The 23656-nt window shown below is 35.7% G+C and overlaps 1 protein-coding gene across 5 annotated transcripts in view; it reads left to right on the top strand.

Moving 5' to 3' along the window:
* LOC131434636 (5-hydroxytryptamine receptor-like) overlaps positions 1 to 23656 on the top strand; it is a 460874-nt gene that overhangs the window by 396201 nt on the left and 41017 nt on the right. For 3 of the 5 annotated variants that reach the window (XM_058601566.1, XM_058601569.1, XM_058601567.1), the window contains exons 5-6: positions 3601 to 3898; positions 4703 to 4738. In XM_058601566.1, coding sequence (XP_058457549.1) covers positions 3601 to 3898; positions 4703 to 4738 — 334 coding nt within the window. The remainder of the gene's footprint in view (positions 1 to 3600; positions 3899 to 4702; positions 4739 to 23656) is intronic. The other 2 variants (XM_058601570.1, XM_058601568.1) reach the window with 1 other exon arrangement.

The raw sequence follows: 23656 nt of genomic DNA, 5'->3' as shown, positions 1-23656 counted from the left end.
TACATAATACAGGAAAACATTATTAACTTTTCAGTTCTGGTACATTACGTTACTTGCAATGAAGTTCAATTCCTACATTATCTTGAATTGTGCACAGTAACCGATTTCAAAGAGTATCATCGCTTTAATCGTGAAATAATCCTAACAGCGTCTGTGTACTTGCATCGTAATGCAACAATTAGATGCTAAGGCTACGTAATACAATGTAATTGCAAATGTGGTTTTAGTAGAGATGTACTGGATATCGACCTACGAGTGAAGAACGCGAATAAAGAATTTGGCAGGAATGATTTTTGGATTTGAATTTAACGCCACATAACATAGATTACGCCTTCTACATCATATACTGGACTTAGAATAAAAAGAACCTTAGTGACACTAATTGCGATACAGGGACTCAAAATATGTATTAATCACGATAATTAGTGACTAATTTAAGAAATATTCTTGAGAAGTTTTGTGAATCGGAAAACAAACATGATGTAACTTACCTCAACTTCTAATATAAAGCTGTCTTGAGTTTCTTTGATTGATGGTTTCCAGTTACCTTTCACACGGTAATTTGTCTGTATTACAATAGGCAACAGCATGCAAAGAAAATAGTCTTTTTTTGTTTCCGTCGAGCGTATTTTCATAAGATTCATACAATGGCAAATATGCTTTATCCTCACATACAGCAGAATGAATCATCTTTTGCAATTTCTGGTGCAATAACGGAAAACGGGCGTAAAAATTAGCGTTAGCTTCGGGGTACATTTGATCAAAATCATGCTGTATCTGTAGAACGCACAGTGGTAAACAGTTTTTAATTTAAAGTAGAGAGATACCAGAAAAGCGGCCTTTGGGTCCTTGAATATGGGGTATAGTAGAAAGATCTCTGTAAGATCCTTTGCTTTCTCTATATCACTCTTACGCAAATCGTAACAAGCATTCCATTTTTGTCGTAGCAGTTCAATTGGCGATCTTCCATACATAAGCCAATTTCTGGAACTGAATTGCTCTTCGTCTGAAAAATAAAACGCTTTTACAGCACATGTAACATTAATCTCGATATTTACACTAACTAGTCTAATCAAACAGAATGTATTATACATAATATTTTTTTCGTCGATATAAAATTAACTTTAGTGATATTTATTCCGATCAAACCTGATAAAAATTGTCCCATACGTACATCATGCTCTAAAGGACAGTTTTTGAGAAATTGCTCAGACATTTTCCCCAAAATGTGTATATATGCAGCACATTTTGCAATAGTTAAAATTAAATAAATTGGTTCACCTATGACAACCTTTGGATGTTGCTCTGTGTCGGTCTTCCTCTGTTTTGTTTTTTTCAAACCTAAAAATTGCAATGCGATTGCTTTTCGTTTTAGCAGTTTTCCTGTTGGACCAACTCTTGCTCCCTCTGCTGTCGTATGCCCGCATTTGTAATATACATCCTGAAATATCAAGTGTTCAATATCTAAATACAAATAATTACTTGTGAGAAGATTTTTTTAACTAACTGGATTTTCTTTTGGAAATACTGTTTTTATTTTTTGGCTCACAAACTCGTGGAACCTAGCGTTGAGCTCAATGCCCTCTACGGTTGCATCCATTAGTATCATCTTCACCAAATCGTTTCTTAAGGAATTTGTCAGTGTCTGATGTTCATCGTAATATTTTATGATGGCTTTCCCATCTGATCGACTATTCAAATACTCCGAGAAATCTTTGAACTGAAATGCAAGTGTAATATTTATTTATTTCATTTTTTATATAAACGTACCTTTTTTGAAGTGACATTTTGAGAATCTTCAAACAAAACTGGTTTAACAGAACTCTCAAGTTCCGGTGGTTCTGAATCTTCTTCATCATCTAGTCCATTAAACAGAGTTTTCTTAAAGTTGAAATTTTCGAAATTTTATTTTAAACTACACATTTGAATTTTAGTTTCTTACCAAATTTTTGAGCAGCTTCCGAAACAAAATTATGTCACGAGCTACTCTGCAGAACAGTTTTATATCACCCTCTTGGAGCTCGCTAAACTCTTCGGAAGTTGTAATGCCATGATCCATAAGTTTATTGATGTAATCATAAAGACCAGCACGCAAAAGCACTGTTCCGAAGTCAAGTTCAAAAATTTCAGGGTCCGATTGTGGATTGTACGATTTTTGCTCTTGGCTTATTTGACTTGCCACTAACGGTAGTGTCAGTCCATTGAAATTTAGATATTCGATGTGGGTTTCGTTTTCCATTATAAAAGAATTTAAAAAAAACTTATCTTTTGTTATTAAAACGGCTTTTTAAAAAAAATCCAGTGCTCTAAGTAAAAGTGGATACGCAGGGATGCCAATTTTTGAACTCATTATTGACAGTGAGTGGTGGGCCTTTTTTAATCTTGATGTTGGCTTATATCATAAAGAAAATTCGGTTGAAGACATCACAATTAGAATAAAATATTACTTCCGCAACACGGAGGTTTACATTAGCTTAACATGAGTGGTTGTGTAGATACATAAATTGTTTGGCAATTTTATTTATGAATAATATATAAATGTAGATTTAGCAAGTGATGTGCGTGTTTTTTGTTAAAACTAGTAGAACAGTATTTTTTTGTTGACATTACCATATATAAAATTGTTTTTTAACTCTTCGACAACTATAGATTAACCAACATGCAAGGTAAACTACAACCGACCGGTGTTCAAATAGTTTGCGAGCGCTAGGTTGAAGATGATGAATTACGAATAAATAATTCTCAACAAATAATTGTGATATGCTGAAAAGTTTCACTCTAATCAATTTGAACACTCAAACATTACAAGATTTGACAGGTACGTGTAACGCTTGTGATGGCCATGATTTTTTCACTCGAATACGATTTTTAATTTTCATGAATATCAACTTTTCATTCATGATATCAGAAGAATGATCATGATATCATAAGGTAGTATTTTATTTTCAATCATGATTTTTTTTTCATGACCACGGGAACGATTTTGTTTCCGTGTATCATTATTATTATTATTATTATTATTAATATTATTATTATTATTATTATTATAATAATTATTATTATTATTATTATTATTATTATTATTATTATTATTATTATTATTATTATTATTATTATTATTATTATTATTATTATTATTGAAAAGAAATGTTATATTTCCTGCAGTATAGCGAAATTCTTTATTATATGGCTGGATGTTCTTGCTGGAATGCGCCGGGTCCGCAAAACCCATTTCGGCCTTCTTAACAGCAATTATATGAAAGCTATCTGCCGCATACACTGGTAGTGCCTGGAACTGATGGTGGCTTCACACATACTTACATACATACATATAAACTTTCATGTTCTAATTCAAGATTCACAGAAAATATGAGTGATATGAGAAAGGTATCATTACACCACTCGGTGGATTAAAACAGGTTTTTAATTATTCATCTCAGAACTCATCGAATTCCCTTCGTAGTTGTTCCAACATTGAACTATCTAACGCCATCTACATGTTGGAGCTCGAACACTTTCATCCATCGAAAAATTCCAACCCGACTTTCTTGTCAAGCCAATATATTCAGTAACATTTTTCTTCCATCATTTCCTCCCCAGGTACTGGGCGGTAACGGACATCGATTACGCCCACCAACGGACAGCCCGACGGATAGGATACATGATCATCGTTATCTGGACCCTGTCGGTGCTGGTTTCGATAGCGCCGCTGTTGGGATGGAAGGATCCCGAATGGGAATCCAGGGTCTACCAGGACCTCCAGTGTATCGTTTCACAGGACGTAGGGTATCAGATTTTTGCCACCGCCTCCAGTTTCTACGTGCCATTACTGGTGATACTGTTTCTTTACTGGAGGATATTTCTGGCGGCGAGGAAAAGGATTCGGCGAAGGCAACAGGTAATTATCCCTCGCCAGCATTCACGTGAGCACATCTTCCCGGTTATGTTTCTACTTCCAGCGCAATACAATTTCGTGTATTTCTCTCTTCTATCGAATTGCGCCTGTCGATGTCATTTTCGTTGTCAATCCGTACGATCCGTACTTCTAGCTAAAGTTTCTCTTCTTCGTGTTTTTACTAGTTTTGAAATTCTTCTATCCAAGTTTATCTAAAGCTAAATCCTACAAAACGCTTGATTTTCCCCACCATTTCGCCATTGTCACTGTTAAGTAAACTTGCCCAAACCCGAAATAATTTAATTGCAGTTGCAGCGGAAAACTTAGCTCGCTTTTTCACTTAAAACTCAACTAAATTGAATCATTCCTTGCTCTACGGAAAAGTTCCCATTCACTGTTTCCATCTGTTCCGTTCGGAGCAAACACAAAAAAAATAAATCCGATAGAAGGATAAAAGTTTTCCGCTCCAGCTTTGGACTAAAGTTAAACGTTCCTCTCCGAATGAAAAAAAAAACAAGATGCCCCTACTTTTTCTCTGTTTAATCGTTATCACGTTGTTACTTTAAAAAGTTTGAATAGTCTAATCGTTGCCCGTGAAATTGAATTTCCTGCTAAAATAAATATGCATGCTTCAGTTTAAAGGGTTTTGATTTAAATTCAATTGACACTAAACTCCGAATAATGATATATTGACTTAACTAAGAACTATTTTTTTAATCTATAGCTGCTCTCTGCCTTCAACGCTCGATTGTCACAAACTGTATTTCTTATCTATCGATACTTTTTTATCATTTCGTACACGTACAGGGCAAAACAATAGTGCAATTGATACCGAAACCTTTAGTAAGTATTTTTGTTGGGGGTGCATTGTTTTCCCTGGTTTGATTGCCTCATGTGTTCCATCTGTTTTTTTTTCTATTTTCTATTCGTTTGAGTAGTTCGGTTATTATTGTGTATCGTTTTTGGTGCCTTGATCGGTGTCCGGTACAAAACTGCCTTTGTGGATGTAACTTTCGTTGCTATTGTTTTCTAACTTGTTCTAACTAACTCTTTTCTATCAAACATCACCCGGTGGCTGAGCCAAATTGGCGCGCAAAAGTGTTCGAATCATATCGAGCAAATAGTTGAAAGCAGCTCCAACCAATTTGGCTTGGAACCCGTTTCTGGACATTATTTCTCATTTTCAGTTGGTTAAATGTTATCTACCTATTTTACCACCATCCTTTTTTGCCACAGCAGCCTAGTGACTAACCACGAGCCACTTAAATGCAGAACTACTGCGATTCTTTAAAATGCTAACTCTCCAACTGTATGCTGTATAAAAGTTCAGTACTCCCCGGGCCCGCATCCGAAGACAATATATACGCACCGAATCACTGGTACAACCCCAAACGAATGTAGCATGAACACATAATTAAGCTGCTTGAACACAAGTTTTGAAAGGTGCTTGTTTAGGAGTAGTTTCGTTTAGCTACGGAGAAATCTTATGCCATCATTTCCAACACGACCCGTTGCTTTCTCGTTCCGATTCGATGACATCATAACCCCCTCCTCCACCCACTAGTTGTGCATAATTCGAACCACCATGCTTTTCAGATTTAGATTCCACCTAGAGGCATCTGCTTAAACACGAATAGGATGTGATGGTTATAAACGAAAATGCAAATGTTGCAAATGCTTGTACAACTTCCCGGTCGCTTTTCGGAAATTCAACTTCTGAAATTATCTGCTGCCGTGGGATAAACTCATTGATTATAATCCATCTGTATGCGTTTTGCTGACCGTTTCGAAAGTAAACTACCGTGTGATTCCATAACTGAGAAAGAATCGTGGGAACGCACGGTAGATAGTTCTTATACTAATGAATCGCACAACCAGGGATGCAAGCTGCACACCTTTTTTCATTTTTTCTAAAATAAATATGTATTGAAATATGAGTTAAACTTAAATTATTAAGATTTAAATTGGGTGTTCAGTCACAAGTCGTGACTTTTCAGCCCTATTATATACAGAGAGCGAATCGATTCAATTGAAGATTGCATCGATTTTTGTCGGAATTTGCTTATAATATTATGTGACATGATATCCTACGGTTCTATATTTGTGAGTCTGTGTAACTCATTTGTGCTAAACCAGGGAGGACGCTTCAAAATCATTTTCAGAATTTTATTCTGAATCCTTTGAAGCGTTTTCTTCTTGATGGCACAACAACTTGGGCCAAATTGGTACTACATAAAGCATGGCTGGTCGGAAAATTTGTTTATAAATCAATAATTTGTTCTTGAGACAGAGCTTAGAATTTCTGTTCATAAGAGGATATAAACTTTTAATATATTTATTACACTTTGCCTGGATTCCTTCAATGTGAAGCGAGTTTTTTGTCATACGTTAATCCTAAGTATTTTGCTTGATTAGACCATGTCAATGCCAAGCCATTCGATTTGATAATATGATTATTGTTTGGTTTAAGAAAAGAAGCTCTTGTCTTATGAGGAAAGATAATTAATTGCGTTTTTGTTGCATTTGGTTTTATTTTCCATTTTGACGATTATCTGTCAAACTGAAAATGTTTAAACTTCTTTGTAGGCGACTGCGGATCACTCGTAGATTTCTACCCATGACTAACCGACTTGTGTCGTCACAGAATAGCGATTTCTGACAACCAACGGGTAGATTTGGAAAATCAGCAATAAAAATAGTTTACAAGATTGGACTACGCTCGAACTCCGAGAAACACCTGCTCGTACGGGTAACAACTCAGATAGCTAAAATGAAGTGTACGATCAGTTAAATAATTTTAAATCATTTTAATCAAATGAAAAGGAAACTGAAAATCAGACATTTTTGCTATTAAACCTTTGTACCAAACACTGACGAATGCTTTTCCCATGTATAGAAGAGCAACTCCAGTGGATAACCCAGAAGATTTATTTGCTTTTATCATGTTCGTTACTCTTACAAGTTGTTGAGTAGTTGAATGTTCATGACGAAACCCGAACTGCTCTGGTAAAAAATTGAATTCTCATTTATATGAGACATCATTCTCAACAAGATAAATTGTTCAAAAAGTTTACTGACTGATTGGTCGATAACTTGATGTTTCTCCTGGGTTTTCACAAGTTTTGCGGATGGGAATTACAATACCGTTTTTCCATCTCAGAAGTAAGCTAATGAAAAACACTTGTTGAAAATTTTAACCAAGAGTCTCAAGGTAACATCGAGAAGATTTTTAATAAGAATATGAAAGATTCCATCATTACCAGGAGCCTTCATGTTTTTAAGTTTCCTAATAATTGACTTAATTTCATCAAATTTCATCCTGTAACAACATCTGAGATAAATGGTTTAATTTGTTCAACTTCATTATCATTTCGCAAAAGAGTAAATCTATGTTTAATTTCTTTTTGTAAATTCCTCAATATGTTTTTCATAGCAGGATCACGAGAACGTTGATATTGTCGTCGACCAACATTCTTCAACCGAATGAGCAGTTGAAAATTGTCATCGATGATAGAAGAATTTAATTTAGTTTAAGTTTTAGGAACTGAAAGAACGCTAGCTTCGATAATATAATGATTCAAATTATCTATTGCTATGTCGATATCCGCAGAATTTTATAACATAATTTTATGATCCTAATGATTTTCAATAGGAGATCTGTATTCAAACCAATTAGCTCTATGATAGTTGAATATAGAACTAATTGGATTAGTTATAGCTTCGTTAGAAAGTCTGCATGTTACAGGAAGATGATCAAAGTCAGCATGTGTAATAATTTAGGGATTAAGGTGAAATGTAGCGTCATAAAATGCGCGCAAAATTCTATCCGCTTCAGTTGAACGAACCGTCGCACAAAGCATACCAAGAAAAACGGACACATACACTGAAAACATTTTGCACGCTAGCATCATGTGCAAAGCATTTGATCTATCACTGTTCGTAGAACTCTTGAAAATCATGAAAACATACACTTAACTCATAAAAGGAGTGTAAAAACTGTTGATATTTAGTGGAAATCATGGTACGTTTATATGAAATGCACACAGAAACGATAAGATATATCTGTACCTCTAGATTCCATATGCATTTCATGTGAATATCACATTGTTTTCTACATAGATTATACTTGAAACAGAGTTGAGCGATTCAAGTGTTTCGCACATACATTTGTGCTGTACTCATTCCCACTAGAAAATGAAGTGTTTAACACATCTAGTTCGATTCAATAGCAAAACACACCACATCCAAAGGAAAAACACATCAAAGCTAAGTGAGAAATAATCCAATCTTGCATCTTAGTGTATTTGCACATGAAATCTTGAAACAAATCGCTTTGGTTATGTATTGAATTGAAAAAGCATGTTAAATTGAAGTAGTGTTTACATATGAATCGATCGTGCAAATTTTTATCAGTGTAGAAACAAGAATTTTTTTAAATGATTGAGCCCAGTGGGTTTACCTCTCGTTATATTGGCTTGTAAAAAAGACTGGACGTAATGGATTTTTGAATCCTTCACGATTTGAATATATATGCTAATTCAATTAGTGATTACTCTTACACTAAAGCTATAAATCATGAGTAATTATGAATGACTAACATGAGGTTATATGTATATGTATTGACCAACTTGCTAGCCATGTACATGCCTGTTGTTTTTCAATGTTATCACATTGTTTGTATCACGATAATACTTGGTTTGTTTTTCATTCAGTATCTTGTCAATGATGAAGTTATAGTTTTGCTATAAAAATCGCTACAATCAAAATTAATAGCTGTAATACGATATCACACAGCCAGGCTTTATTACTTCAGCAACATCAATGCATTGAACTCAACAGAATTGGACATTATTAGCATTATAAATGACAGTTACTTAGAAAATAAACAATTTCTTACAATACCCATTTTATTGTATTCAACTCGTTTTTATTTCAACATAAAACCCAATGCTACATAAATTCGCGTCATAATTTTATATGTAATTTTTGATCACGATATAATGCCACCGTGCCCACCGTGCATTTCTCACACCACTTCAATACGAAACAGCAGCGCGCAAGCAATAAAAAAAAAATGCGGAAAAGTTTTTTAAATTTCGGTTGTTTTAGCTAAAATTTTATAATTTTGAGTTGCATTTTCAGATTCTTTGTGCATTTTCTCCTACAAACACTACTTTTCAGTTCTAAAATCATCCCCGTGGAACGGAACAGTAACCGTTTATACATTTCAAAAACCAATTACGGCTCGGCAAAGCAAAATTTCAAAATTCTAAGAATACTTAGTTATGATAATTTTGATTTCGAAAACTGAAGTGTTTTTGGTTTTTCGAAAATCGGTCTAGTTTTTGAATAATTGATCAAAAACGCGATTTTCACATTCCGCTACATTTCACCTTAACCTTATTTTGTGCTAGGGCACATAACCAATTTCACTATCTTTACGTTTCGTCTTAGGCTCCTCAGTCCAGAGCAGTTCAAATTGAACTGCTTACTGCAAACTTTAACTGTTCAATTTGAACCGCTAAGCAGACGTAGTTATTGCTATTAGCAACACACTTGTAATAAGCACCGAAGTGCTAAGTCTTTCCTGACGTGCCGAACGAAAACAAGATTCGGCTAATACTGGCCAATTCCTATCGCTAAATAACCATCTGAATCGACCAGTATTAGCCGAAACTTGTTTTCGTTCGGCACGTCAGAAAAGACTTAGCACTTCGATGCTTATTACAAGTGTGTTGCAAACAGTAACAACCGTGGAAAACTGTAAAACGGCTGTCTCAGTCTTATAATACAAACGAACATTGTTTACTGTCCGACGTTTCGGCTTTTGATGTAGGCCTTTTTCAAGGAAAACTGGAACATTTTTTTGGGTTGCATTGACAAAAACATAGAGCGTTGAACAAATAATAGAATGTAAAAACTTACTAATGTCTATCGTTTATAGCCAAAATATGTCGATGTCTGACGCTACGTTGTCTGGTCAATTTTAGAACATGCTTCAAGATACTACAAGAAAATGGTCATTTACATAAATACTGAATCAAAAATTATTTAAAACAATTCTTAGTATTGACTGCATAACAAATATTTTGTTTGCATAAATTACGTACAGTGTCACAACTACTTAATTTAACAACTATTCTGAACATTTAGGGGTTAGCCAAGGGGAGGACGCTTAGAACAATGTGCCAATCACACATTAACACAATGCGTTGATGCATTTATCAATATTGGCACTTTCGTTTTCATACAGTTGCACAGTTGCGGCACACAAAGGGCACAGTTTTAACAAGTAGCTGTTTCATGGAGCACAGCGTGGCACACTTAGACTCACAGTATATCACGGATGTTTTTAGAGGCACAATATAGTTTGTGTTAAGCGACTCTCCCCTTGGGGTTAGCCAAATTTTGTGCTAGGGCACATAACCGTTTTTATTATTTTTACGTTTCGTCTTTGACTCATCAGTGCAGAGCAGTTCAAATTGAACCGCTAAGCAGACGTAAAGTTTCTGCTATTTACAGAACACTTTTTGTTTTGCAACGGAGTGCAATGTCTTTTCTGACGTGCCGAACGAAAACGTGTTTTCGACTATTTCTGGCCGATGCAGGTTTGGCCATTTAAGGGTTAGTCCACGCATTTCGAAACAAACTAATGAAAACGAATACACAACTGCACAAGTGGTTAGAGAAGAGTGTAAACAACAGGACACAGCCAGATTCTGAACCATTGCGAAATGGCAGCGGGTTTTGGTTGCGTCCATACTTTCTGAGACAGTCTTTAAGTCTGTACTCGACGAACTGAGTTAAATGGCATATTATACTCGGGCCTCCAGGTATCGATTCCAGAATCGGTTTTCACAGTGATTGCATAACCTTTCTATATGAGCAAGGCAAAAATTGACCAGCAAAATGTTACTTAGATGTAGTGATGTAGTCAGCTAAATCTCACTGAAAATTCCGAAATATGCTTCTGTGCTCGAAGAACCCGTTTCTTCATGCACTCAATCGCCATCCATTTTATATTCATTGTTGTCTATGTCAGTGCGACTTGTAAGGACGACGGTTTTCTTTGTCGGATTCAAAAGTAGAATAAGTACCACTGAAGTGATGTTCGAGTGATGTTGGGAGCTTTGATGTGCTAGCATTCTCCAACGTTCTTGAAAAGCTAAATCTCTTACTGTTTGCTAACCTCGGCTGTCTCAAGGGCCACCAAGTGAATCAAAGTCGTGGTATTACATTCCGTAGTGAAACTTGACCTTCTGCCTCTTCTGGCTTCACAGATCGGTCTCCAAGTGTACCGGACAATGCTGCGGTTACGGCAAATGACAGTGAGAATCCTTCCAGAGCCGGTTAGGACGAATGCTTAATCGAGTGATTATTAATTAATTAGACTTATTTAATTTCACATTCACATTAATTAACTATTGCAGAGTAACAGTATGCGAGTAATTTAATTGAGACGATTAGTAAATCTATTTGCCATCTTGGGCAGCGTACTCGAACGAGAGATGATGAGATAATCACTCGATTTGAGGGAATATGGAAACCATGTCATTTTTTCTTTTTCTTTTGATTTCATAACTGAATCCGTTATTTGTGAAATCATGGGGATCTGCAAATTGAACACTTTTATCTTACCATTTTTTTAATTTTGTATCATCATTCCATGAGCGAATATTCTCTTACTTCAGGTCAAAAATATGTTTATTTTTTCTGAAAATATCATTTCTTAAATAGTATCCGCCTTCACCTAAAATCATTCCATCAGTAGTCATGTTTTTCGTAGCGATCGATGTATTATGAACTTTGACCTTTTTCCGGAGCCAGAAGTCAAATCCGGATAAAATTTAATAACAGCCTATGTTAAGACCTTTCATTTGGGCCTACGTTAGTGAAAACTTTTGACATCGACATTCTAAATTGATTTCATCTATTGAAAATCGAAAATAATTTCAAATACGAGACATTCACTGTCTTCAAATATGAGAAAGGGTAAATATTTAAAAAAATAGTAACCAGCGTCCTGTACCAATTATTTCTCGATTCCGCTCGGATATAAGATCCAACTCACTTGAGCACATGTGGTGTAGAGTCGAAAAATGTTTCCAAGTGTTAAACGAAAAAGTTTCCAATTCCCAAGCTAAATTTTATATCAACAATTTCCACCAGTTGAATTCAGGCCACTACCCATCGTCATGAATCTCAATATTTGGTTTACGATTATGGCGCATCCCTTGAGGGGCTCACCGTGATTACCCTTACGTCTTTACCGATCCTAAACATATTCATTCGACGAAGATTAATGTCACAATCGAGGGCAGACGCCCTTTTGTGAGGACGATATCCGTTATCTATTAACTAAATGGTAATTTCCCAACCATCTACGATCAGAACCCGGCCGAAGGGGGCGGCCGCTGATTCACCGAACCTGATGGACTGTAAAAACGGAACAAACAAGATCCACACGGAGTTCGAGCGTCATCAAATCAGTCAGAACTGCGACGACACACGGAAGGCCTGCCGGGTAATAAATCAACACCAGTCCGGGGCGTCCAAGCCGATATTACAATCAAGGTGGGGGCGAATTGATTGATGAAGAAAGCCTACCGACGGTGGTGGGGAAATACCTGGCCATGCGGCCGTTGCGTGCCTAGGGAGTATAAGGATGGCGGTCCTTTTAGTGTGTATTCAAACATTTCGTGGGGAGAGAGGTGGAGAAATACCGGTCCGATTCTGTTGCTCCAGATATGTTCTCTGCAGTAAGCACACTGTATTTATGATGTACTGAATGGAGCTAGTTCAGCAAACGATACGGATTGAAATTTAATAAGATCAGAGCTGGTATTCGAACGAACTAAATACTAAATTGAGTCAGTGATTGCGGTCAGAGTAAATTTGGTTTGTAAACATAATGTTTATGAATGCGTATTGAATACTTCTATTACACCAGTGTGTCGAGAACCAACATGTTTGCAAAGCTTCTTCAAAATAAAACTATGAATCAGAAAACAGTGAGTAATGGGAACGATCTAAACCATCTTACTGTTGGCATCAATCAATGACATCAAACGCATCTAAACTAATTGGTTTTGAGCTATCGATACGGTATATTGCGAAGAGCAAAGTTTTTTTCCTGATTTCGAAAAATTTGAATTCGATTTTCGTCGTCAAAATACCTTCATCGATTAATGCGAAAACCTTTTTAGATACCAAAAAAAGGCCCTCTCTTCTAAATCTAGTTCCAAGTATTTTAGGCAGTCCGCATAGCCTAATGATGGCCTAAAAATTTGAATTGATTGAGCAAAGCTCCTACATGTTCCGAAGGTTGAATGCTTATTCTTTGTGCCATTCTGCTCTCTTTGTATCGACCTAAACAATGTCTGATCCTGGTGAGATTTAAAGAATTACCAGGAGACGCTCTTGACGTCAAAAATTCTCGAAAGTTTGGCCCGCTGATGGAACCAGATATGATGAAGAGTGGAATCATTTCGTCACATCAACAGATCGCTTGCCAGATATGATGCGTTTTGATGAATTTCGACTGTCAGATGATTCTAGAAACAGTAAGTTGGTTGGTGAGAAACTGTTAAAACTTTTTTGATTAGTTTGTACCGTGAGATACCAAACCCCAAATGACTTTTTGAGTAGGTTTTGGCCAGCATGTTATGTTTATCGCACATTTTTGCCTTTCTCTATAGAAAGGTATTAGAATTGCTGGAAAACCGACTATCAAACGGAGCCTCGGAGACCCGTAGTGTTGTATAACAATTGACTCAGCTCGCCGCGATCGGAAAATATCTGTGTATATGTATGTGTGTGTATGTCGGTATGTTCACATTTTAACGAAGTTTTTCAACGAGCAGTTTTCTCAGAGATGGCTGAACCGATTTTAACAAGCTTAGGCTCGTTTGAAAGCTAGTAATGGGTTCGATGATTAAATAACTGCGACTTCTGGTTCCGGAGATATGATATTGTAAGTGACGTAACCGACCAAACGCGTTGTTATATAACACATGGATCAATAAGTCCCGAGACTAACAATGGAAACAACATTTTTTTGCAAAATTTTTTTTTATTCATCAATATAATCACCTTTTAGGGTGATACAATGGTTCCAACGTTTTTCCAATTTTTCAATACCATGTTTATAAAAAAATTTATCTTTCGCTTCAAAATAAGCTTCAGTTTCAGCGATGACCTCCTCATTTGAGCCAAATCTTTTTCCCTGGAGCATTTTTTTATGATCAGCAAAAAGCCTGGGGGCTAAATCTGGCGAGTATGGGGGGTGGGCAGATCAAAGCCCAATTCGTTCAATTTCGCCATTGTTTTCATCGACTTGTGGCAGGGTGTTTTTGTTCCATCGAAAGCAATCGCGGCACCCACTTGGAAAAAACCTTTTTCATGCTCAATTTTTCATGAAGGATGGTAAATACACTTCCATATGATATCTGTGTCATCTCAACAATCTCACGGAGCTTCACTTTACGATCTTTCATTATAATTTTTGTCACTTCACTCACATTTTCCGGTGTAACGGCTTCCACAGGTCTACCCGAGCGTTGCGCGTCATTTGTGTCGGTACGACCACGTTTAAACTCGGCGAACCACCGACAAATCGTTGCTTTTGATGGACAAGAGTCCGGATAACATTTTTCAATCCATTGTTTCGCTTGCACGGTGGTTTTACCCATTAAAAAACAATGTTTTATCAAAACACGAAAGTCGGTTTTTTCCATTTTTAAACAAACTACAAAACGACTTTACTCCAGCCTCGATAACTCAGCTGTTTCTGGTCGGATCGACTTAAAATTTTGACCCGTTTCAAGCAAAGTTACTGGTTTACTACGAGCGCCATCTCTGCTTTAGTCTCGGGACTTATTGATCCATGTGATTCATTTGATTCCGAATATATATATACATATATATATATATATATATATATATATATATATATATATATATATATATATATATATATATATATATATATATATATATATATATATATATATATATATATATATATATATATATATATATATATATATATATATATATATATATATATATATATATATATAGATTCAAATGACAGATGTGGTCCCATACAAAGCTCCTGAATATCAAATTCAAATAAAAAGCCTTACGGTCTCATACAAAGTCCAGAATTTCATTTGGATTCTTCTTCCAGTTCCGTTATTACAGGGTAACATGCAACAAAATTGTGGAAATATTGCACCGAAACTATGAAAATAATGTCACTCACTTTCCCAGAAGATGGCTGAATCGATTTTCACAAACTCAAATTCAAATGAAAGGCTTTATGGTCCCATACAAAATTCATGAATTTCAATTGATTCCGACTTTCTGTTCCGGAATTACAGAGTGATATGCACAAAAAATGTGAAAGCATGTCACTTTTCTCGAAGATGGCTGAACCGATTTTCACAAACTCATACTCAAATGAAAGGTCTAATGGTCTAATAAAAAAATACTGAATTTCATTTGATTCCGAATTCCGGTTCCGGAGCTACAGGGTGATATGCACCAAAAATGTGAAACTATGTAACTCACTTTTCTCACAGATGGCTGAGTCGATTTCCACAAACTTTGATTCAAATGGAAGGTCCCAAGATACTATAAGAATATTCCAATTTTCATTCGGCTTAAACCCCTACTTCCGAAGGTAGGGTGCTTAGTGTAAAAATGTCAGTTTCAAGAATTTTTTTTCATAAGCTCCCTTTTTAAATTCGCTAGTTAATTTCTCTAGTTTGCAGACCATGAGAGTCTGTAACCAAATAAACCATTGATAATCCCATAAAAGACCTGCTGAATTTTATTCAAGTCCGATTACCGGTATATTTTTACCTAAATTCAAATTCTGCATAGAGAATCGTAAATTAATTTGTAGGTCATATTAGTTTATGGTTGAATGAACTGAATGTCACTATGCCGATATCCAGCTTTTGGTTGCGGAAGTACCAACAATAGTAATCAAATGTAATAGGGTAACAGTTATTTTGGTCACTTCATATATTTTGGTAGGGAGCGGGTCATTTCGCCGAAAGCCACTTCGCCGAAAGTCGTTTCACCGAAAGGGTCATTTCGCCGAAAGAGTAATTTTGCCGAAAGGGTTTTGTTATTTCTCCTGATGTGGCGCAGCCACATAACCGAAGCCAAGATGGCTCGGCGGCACAAAGCCGTCGACCCGACGCCAGCTGAGTCGGTCTCCGACCCGCCGTCGAAAGCGGCGGCCTCTTGCATACACACCTGTAACCGCCTCGTTTGCCCGGTCTACTCAAAGCTAGGTTTCTTTGCTTTAGTTAGATCCGAGTGAGCCTTAGCGAGGTCGGACAGCACATGAACCAAAACGATGTGGCGTAGCCGCATTAGATATTTTTTCATTTTCACTTAATAAACGAAAAATACCACATACATTTGCCTGGTAGATACACCTATGCAATTGATTTGATGCTTAGTAGCTAATAGTCAAAAAGTTTTCTTGGGAACTCCGTTCTGAGGTCAATTCTGAATCAATCTTTTTTCAAGAGTACAAGAATCAATCTTTATTCAAGAAGTACAATTGTAGGTTAACAAAACGGGCGTTAACGCCCTTTCATTTGTCTTCATTTTAAATCAATTCTAATTACGATTTTAAGACGATTCCAGGATTCGGCGAAATGATTCTTTCGGTGAAATGGCTTTCGGTGAAATGGCTTTTGGTGAAATGGCATTCGGCGAAATGACCCTGATCCCTGGTGATTTCATATATTTTGGCTCACCTAACAAACTTTATGGATTTAATCGATGCTAAGTAACCCAAACAAACTTTATGGATTTAATCGATAATACTTAACCCATGTTCCATCAATTTGAAGCTAATCACATTGAATTACCTATTCCGAAAGGGGTTTTCGAAGATATTACAACATTTGATGGATATTTTCACAAAGTGGGCCAAAATAAAATCAATCCTAACGTGGGCCAAAATACCTCTGTTACCTCTGAATTATGCAACAGAAATCTTCAAAACTATTTTCTAAACTTTTTAAATTGTAGTATTTCGGGGAATTTCTGCTGTAATATGCAGGAGAAAATGAGAAAGGCATCATTACGCCAGTAGGTGGATTAAAACAGGTTTTTTAGATTAGCATTACTCTTTTCATACAAATAGGCAACGCAAACGTGGAGCGCTTGGTTTGAGAAATGATGTCGAGCACGTGACATAAACGCTGAAGCATGCTTCTGTGAACTACTCGAGTCAATTTGAATTAATTGGTGTCAAAATGAAAAAAATTATTTAATAAAAAGATAAAAAATATTTTCATGAGACTGTTTTGAAGAAAGAGAAAGACATTATCACCCCACTAGGTGGATTAAGAATACCTGTTTTACCTTTTTTTTATAAATATAAAAAAAAGGTATAGAATTCGCTCAAAATTTAGAAAAATTTTCCGAGGCCCGGAGGGCCGAATGTTATATACCAATCGATTCAGCTCGACGAACTGAGCAATCCGTGTGTGTGTGTGTGTGTTGTCAACTAAGAGGTCGAGATCTCAGAGATGGCTGGACCGATTTTGATCAAACTAGTCGCAAATGAAAGGTCTCCCCGTCACCCAGAACGCTATTGAATGGTTTTGAGATCGGATGTTTACTTTTTGAGTTATACGAAGTTTTATGTTAAAATTTTCAGTGTTTTGACAGTATCCGTCACAATTGACCTTGAAAACAGAATATTATTTTAGACTTAGATTCCGCACGGTAATACCTATCCAACAAGTCATAGATTGTTAAAATCCGTCCATTTTTAAGGGAGATATCGAAATTTTTGTGTTAGCAATTTTTTCTCCTATTCAAGCAGTAGAAGCTTTGAGCGCTGTCTGGCAAAGAAATGCTTGGGAGTAACATAAAACACGATTTTTTATACTGTCACATACATTTGTTTCTAACATAAGTACCCAAAAGACTGTGTACAGCATGATATTTTGCCTCGGACCGATTTTAGCCCGGTTCGTTTTTGGCAACATAATTGTTCGAATATGACATAAATAAACTAGATGATGGCAGCATTTTCGAGTTGATAACAATTCCATAATTATATTGATTTAAACTACTTACAGCAATAAATGCTGGAAGAACATAATACCCATATACCATTCGAATCAGTTCGTCGAGATCAGCAAATGCGTGTGTGACAAATAATTTCACACGATTTTCTCGGAGATTTTCCGTTTCGTTTTCTACTAACTCAGATTTATATGAAAAGTCGTATGCTCCCAAACAAGGTTCCTGAATTACGTTTGGTTCCGACCTCTGGTTCCGGAGCTACAGGAGGACATGTGAAACGAAATTAAAATTGTGTAACTCATTTTTCTCGTAAATGGCTGAAACGTTTTAAGATTCAAATGAAGTCTAAGAATTATCTAAGATTCAAATGAAAAGTCTTTAGATTCTATAAGACATCTTGCTTTTCAGTCAGATCCAACTTCCGGTTTCGGGGATACAGGGTGATTGGTATAAAAATGTCAATTTATCAGGTTTATCGGGTTTGCAGATTTGGATAGTCGATAACCAAATAAATCCAAAAATTTAATTCGCACTACGATTCCTCAAAGATGTTTAATTCGCACTACGATTCCTCAAAGATGTCTACATTGATTTTTAAACATTTTGAAAAAAATGTGAAGTATACAGCTACTCCGGTGAATTTATCTGACTTCGACTACACCGAGTTTCGAATTCCGGTTCCAGTATCGAATCGTTTCTCAAATCTCAATCGTTTTCTCAAAAAAAGCCAAATCGAATTTCAAAAACAAAAATTCAAATTAAAATAAATCCAATTTTATCCAATTCTGATTTCCGATTCTGGAATTGTATGAGGATGAATTTTTAAAATTCTAAGCGATATAGAAGATGACAATCCCGAAAAGCTTTAAAGTTGGACTCAAAAATATTGCGATTTATTCGTCATATTGCCATACGCATCGGTTTGGATTATGCTGGTTCCTGAATACCGGCTCTGGAAGTACCTTAAATTACCCTAAACTCTGAAGTGGAAATTACTTCGACATATCATGGAATGTTTACTCGATTGTTACACTTTTAGATTCAAATTCGATCCGATTTGCAGTTTCGACATTACAGAGTAATGAGTGATTAAAATCTCAAATTGCCAATTAAAACGATGGGCATTAAAATAATGTCATGAAAACTGAAACACCGAAGAATATACATTCAAAAAACACATGCTGATTGATAAAAAAAGGTATCATCTCACTGTTAGGTGGACTAAGCACGTTTTTTAGATTAGCATTACTCTGTTCAAACAAAAAGGCAACGCAAACGAGAAGCGATTGGTTTGAGAAATGAATGTCGAGTACGTGGCATAAACGCTGAAGCATGCTTCTGTGAACTACTCGAAACAATCTGAATTAATTGGTGTCAAAAATGAACCCAAATTAGGGTCAAAAATTATTTAATAAAAAGATAAAAATATTTTCATGAGACTGTTCTGAAGAAAGAGAAAGGCATTATCATACAACTAGGTGGATTAAGAAGGGTTTTTTTTAATGAAATCATGTGAAATATGTGAAGACAGTAACATTCGATTTAATTGTAAAAATGTAAGGATATTTTATAGTATAAATTTCAGTAGTCGTAGTATTTGCGCTTAATTTAATATGTTCCGGTTTCAAGATGTTCAGATGAACCACTAAACTTACGACCTCCCGAGTGAACGTTGCAACAATATCCGATACTAAACTCCCGGAAAGTCTTGATTCACAGTTTTTATTCGTAAATGCTATCGCGGCAAAAACTTCCCTAAATGAAATTGTCTGCTACAGTATAAACGATTGAATGGGATTTAGATAAAACTGTTCATTCAATGCAGTGACCAGTATGGTAAAATTTCATTTTCAATCGAATATCAATAGAAGAAAAAGAAATTTATAACCATTGACTGCCAGCATATCTCTTCTCATTCATTTGAATTTTTCTGTCATACTCAAATGAAACTCCTAGAATTCATCGTCATCATTGAATGATCTTACCTAGTCTTTTGAAGTTGTGCTTGCTAAGTTTCAAGTGCCAAATAGTCTACCTGCTTCTTGCATTCACTGTTGGTAGTGAGCAAGTTAGAATGAATAGGCATAGGCATCAACTCGATAACCAAAGTTCTCTCCGTCCAGAATTATGAATGAAGGGTGGCGGTTCTCATTTGAATTTTCGATTATCACCAGCAAGTTTAAATCGATAATTATCGACTGTTTGAATGTAATGAGATGTGTTCCAAAGTATTGTAAATGGAAACAGGAAAAGGAAACCAATAATTTATGTTTATTCTGTAGTTGATATTTCAGCTATCATGACTGATATACCTTCCATCTATTATTTTGAGCCAATTCGAATGTTTACTAGAATCTCGTTTGAAAGCCGCTCTCTCAAACAATTGAAAGAGATATCGCGTCTGGATTTTTTATTTTTTTCTGCCGAGAAAAATGGTTAATTTGTTATATTGGTTGATCAGGTCAGCCAGTTATCGTGAAAAATATATTAATTTATTTACTTTAGATCTATCGAAGTTAGGTGATCAAACTTATATAGATAATTAAACAAACCTGCATTTTCGTGCTATTTATTCAATAAACCGATCTATGTTATCTCTGTTATAAAATTTTTATTATTAACGGATCATCGCGATATATGATTTTTATCATTCAATCAATGATCTTGAAATACAAGCAATAACATGGAAGAAGAAAAAATATACTAAACAAATCATTTCTCAGAAGCTAGATAGAAATATATTGTCGTACAATATTGAGAAAATATTTTGGAAACAATTGTCAATTGTCGCCTTTTACGACATGGAAGCAGAAATCCAGCGTATCTATTTTGTTTTTTTTTTCCGCCGGATCTAGAACCAGCTTAGAGAGATAATAGGTCCGGAGCAAAATAATAGGTTCAATAAATAGGTAGTTATCAATCTCTTAGTGGACCCCAGCCCCTCATGGTGAATTGTGATAGATATTAGCTTAGCTTAGCTCAGCTTAGTTGACCGTCCGTGAGTTTCCCGTGATTGATCGGAAACCAGTTGAAATTGGATATTGAACCAAATGCATGATACATGGGGAGTCGTAGATCATGCTCAACGTGCAACCTAAACTGACTTGTCTTTCAAGATAACAAATTAACTGTCGCGCAGATCCGCCAATACTACAATGTAAATAACAGAGATAACATATATCGGCATATTCAATAAATAATAGGAAAATACTTTGATTGATAAATAAATAATTTTATATCGGTAGCCGGCTGCCCAGATCAGCCAGTATAACCGATTAACCATTTCAAGAAATAAATGATATTATAAAGTGGAAATAATAAATAATCAAGATCGGACACTAGGACGCACTGCAGTTGGTATTATGGAAGCCTGTGATCCCCTCGCCACAAATTCAAATGTATTATCAGAACGCTGGTGGTATGAATTGAACTTGGCTGACCGAAAATACGCTGTCCATACAAGCATTCGGTAGCAACTACGAAGTATTTCGAACCGATCACAGCTCCTGGAATAGTATCAAAATCATCGGTGGTGGAGTTCTTGTTGCTATTCGTCGTCGTTTGAAAACACAACTTTTGCAGAACGCTTCTGAAAACAACGTTGAGCAGGTATGTGGAGATCAGTCGGAGTGATAGCTCATCATTATTTCTCTGTGTGGTTTATCTTCCACCGGACCGGATACGTGGCCTGTCACTGACCGATACGCACATCCAATCGATAAACGAAATTACTTCCGTTCATATGCGATCTACTGATGAAATGCTTACTATCGATGATTTCAACTTTCCCGGCCTGAAATGTCTCCCCACTTCCGACGGTTTCCTGTATGTAGATGCGTTGCATTCATCCTTCCACACTGGTATCACAAACTTGCTTGACCGATATAGTCTCAACCTGTTACGTCAAATGATTCACGTTCAAAATGAGAAATGCTTTTCAATTTGACATTTGGTTTAATAAAAGTTTCTGTCACAATGGCAGCATGAATTTTGTGAACTTTGAGAAAATTATAAAATTCATCTTCACTCGATTTTAAAGATCGAGCATTCCAATTTAAAATATTCAAATAATTATTTAACATCACTGTTAAATTTTAAATTCATTACAATATTATTTGAAAATTGCCATCCGATTTGAAATGCTTCAAAAATTGGTGAAGGCGAATTCATTCGGATGATCATTTGAAAAAGTTTATCTTGTAGGTAGATCATTTTATTTTCAGTTTTATCGCCTAAATCGACTTCGTTTAAAGAAGCGAATGGCATTGAAAGAATATTGGTAGGTAGATGTCTACCTGTTACACTAGTGTAACTGCCATTAGAAAAAGATGATTTGGCCGATCTACTTATTAATAAATTATGTTCGTTAGAAGATGAACTGGAAGGCGTTCCTGGGTTTTGATTATTTACAGTAGAAGAATTAAGAGGTTACCAAAGCGTAACTGTCACTAGAAAAAGATGAGGACGAGGTCGATCTACCTGTCAATAAATTGTTTTCGTTAGACGACGAATTGGAAGGTGTTCCTTTTATTTTGTTTTCAATTCGAATTTGGCGTGGCATTTGTAACGTTTTTTTTGATTTTCAGGTATGTTCTGTAAATTTAAGGTCGTTGATTTGACTTGTCGTCTAAGCGAAAGATCGTTCAAATTTTTTTCCCTGATAGGACATTTCAAATAATTGGATTTATGATTTCCATCGCAATTTGAACATGAAAATTTATCAGTGGTTTCATTCATTGGACAAACGTCTTTCAAATGCGACTTACCACAATTCAATCACCGTATATCCATATGACAATCTTTGGTTCCATGGTCGAAGCCTGGGCAACGATGATAAGTTTGCAATACCATTATGCCGTTTATAATGTTCCCAATGTATTTTAATGTGATAAATGAAACGTACATTTTCTAAAGTTTTCAAATTGTTTACATCACTTCGATTGAAGTGTATTAGGTAAAGTTCATGGGAAATTCCAAAGCGTGTTTTTCATAAGTATTACTTGGGAAGGGGCAAAACCAAGCAATTCTTTTAGTTCATTTTTAATTTCATCAGTACTTTGATCATTTGATAAGCCTTTCAAGACAGCCTTGAAAGTCTGTCTGATTTTATATCATACGAATAAAATTTATGAAGTTTCTCATACAAATATCGGATAAGACGTTCATAATCTTTCAATCCATCAACCAAGACTCGACATTCTCCTCTTCGTCCGATTTGAAATGAGACTTTTACTTCCGGGAGAAAAGTAGAAAGCTCAGTACGGAATGCTTTGAAGTCGGAAATCATCACCGTCACTGGTGGCATAGATTGTTGTTTCTTCCCAGAACGATAAGCGTCCATTTTGGGAATTTTTGAAGAATTTTCTTCTATATCGCTACAATCGGATTCAGGAAGAATCTCGTAAATATTGTTAGACGGCATAGAATCAACGGAAGGGAAGTCCGTCTGTTGTCTTTTATTTTTACATTCAGATTCTATAAGATCGTGAACGTTATAAGAAAAATGTTGAATAACGGATTGTGATTTATTCCGTATTGAATTATTTTTAGCCTTAAGTTTGTTGCCTTTCTGGTTGGACGCAGGCATTTTTGAAATGAATGAAATTTGAAATTAAATTAACTTGTCTTAATTATTCTTCGATTAGACTACCACTTTGGAAAAGTCTTGATAAAGACTGATTTTGTGGTAGTTTT

Source organism: Malaya genurostris, chromosome 3 (assembly GCF_030247185.1).
Source record: "Malaya genurostris strain Urasoe2022 chromosome 3, Malgen_1.1, whole genome shotgun sequence".
Taxonomy (NCBI): domain Eukaryota; kingdom Metazoa; phylum Arthropoda; class Insecta; order Diptera; family Culicidae; genus Malaya; species Malaya genurostris.
The sequence above is the reverse complement of the archived record's forward strand: the minus strand, read 5'-3'. Positions and strand labels throughout refer to the sequence as shown.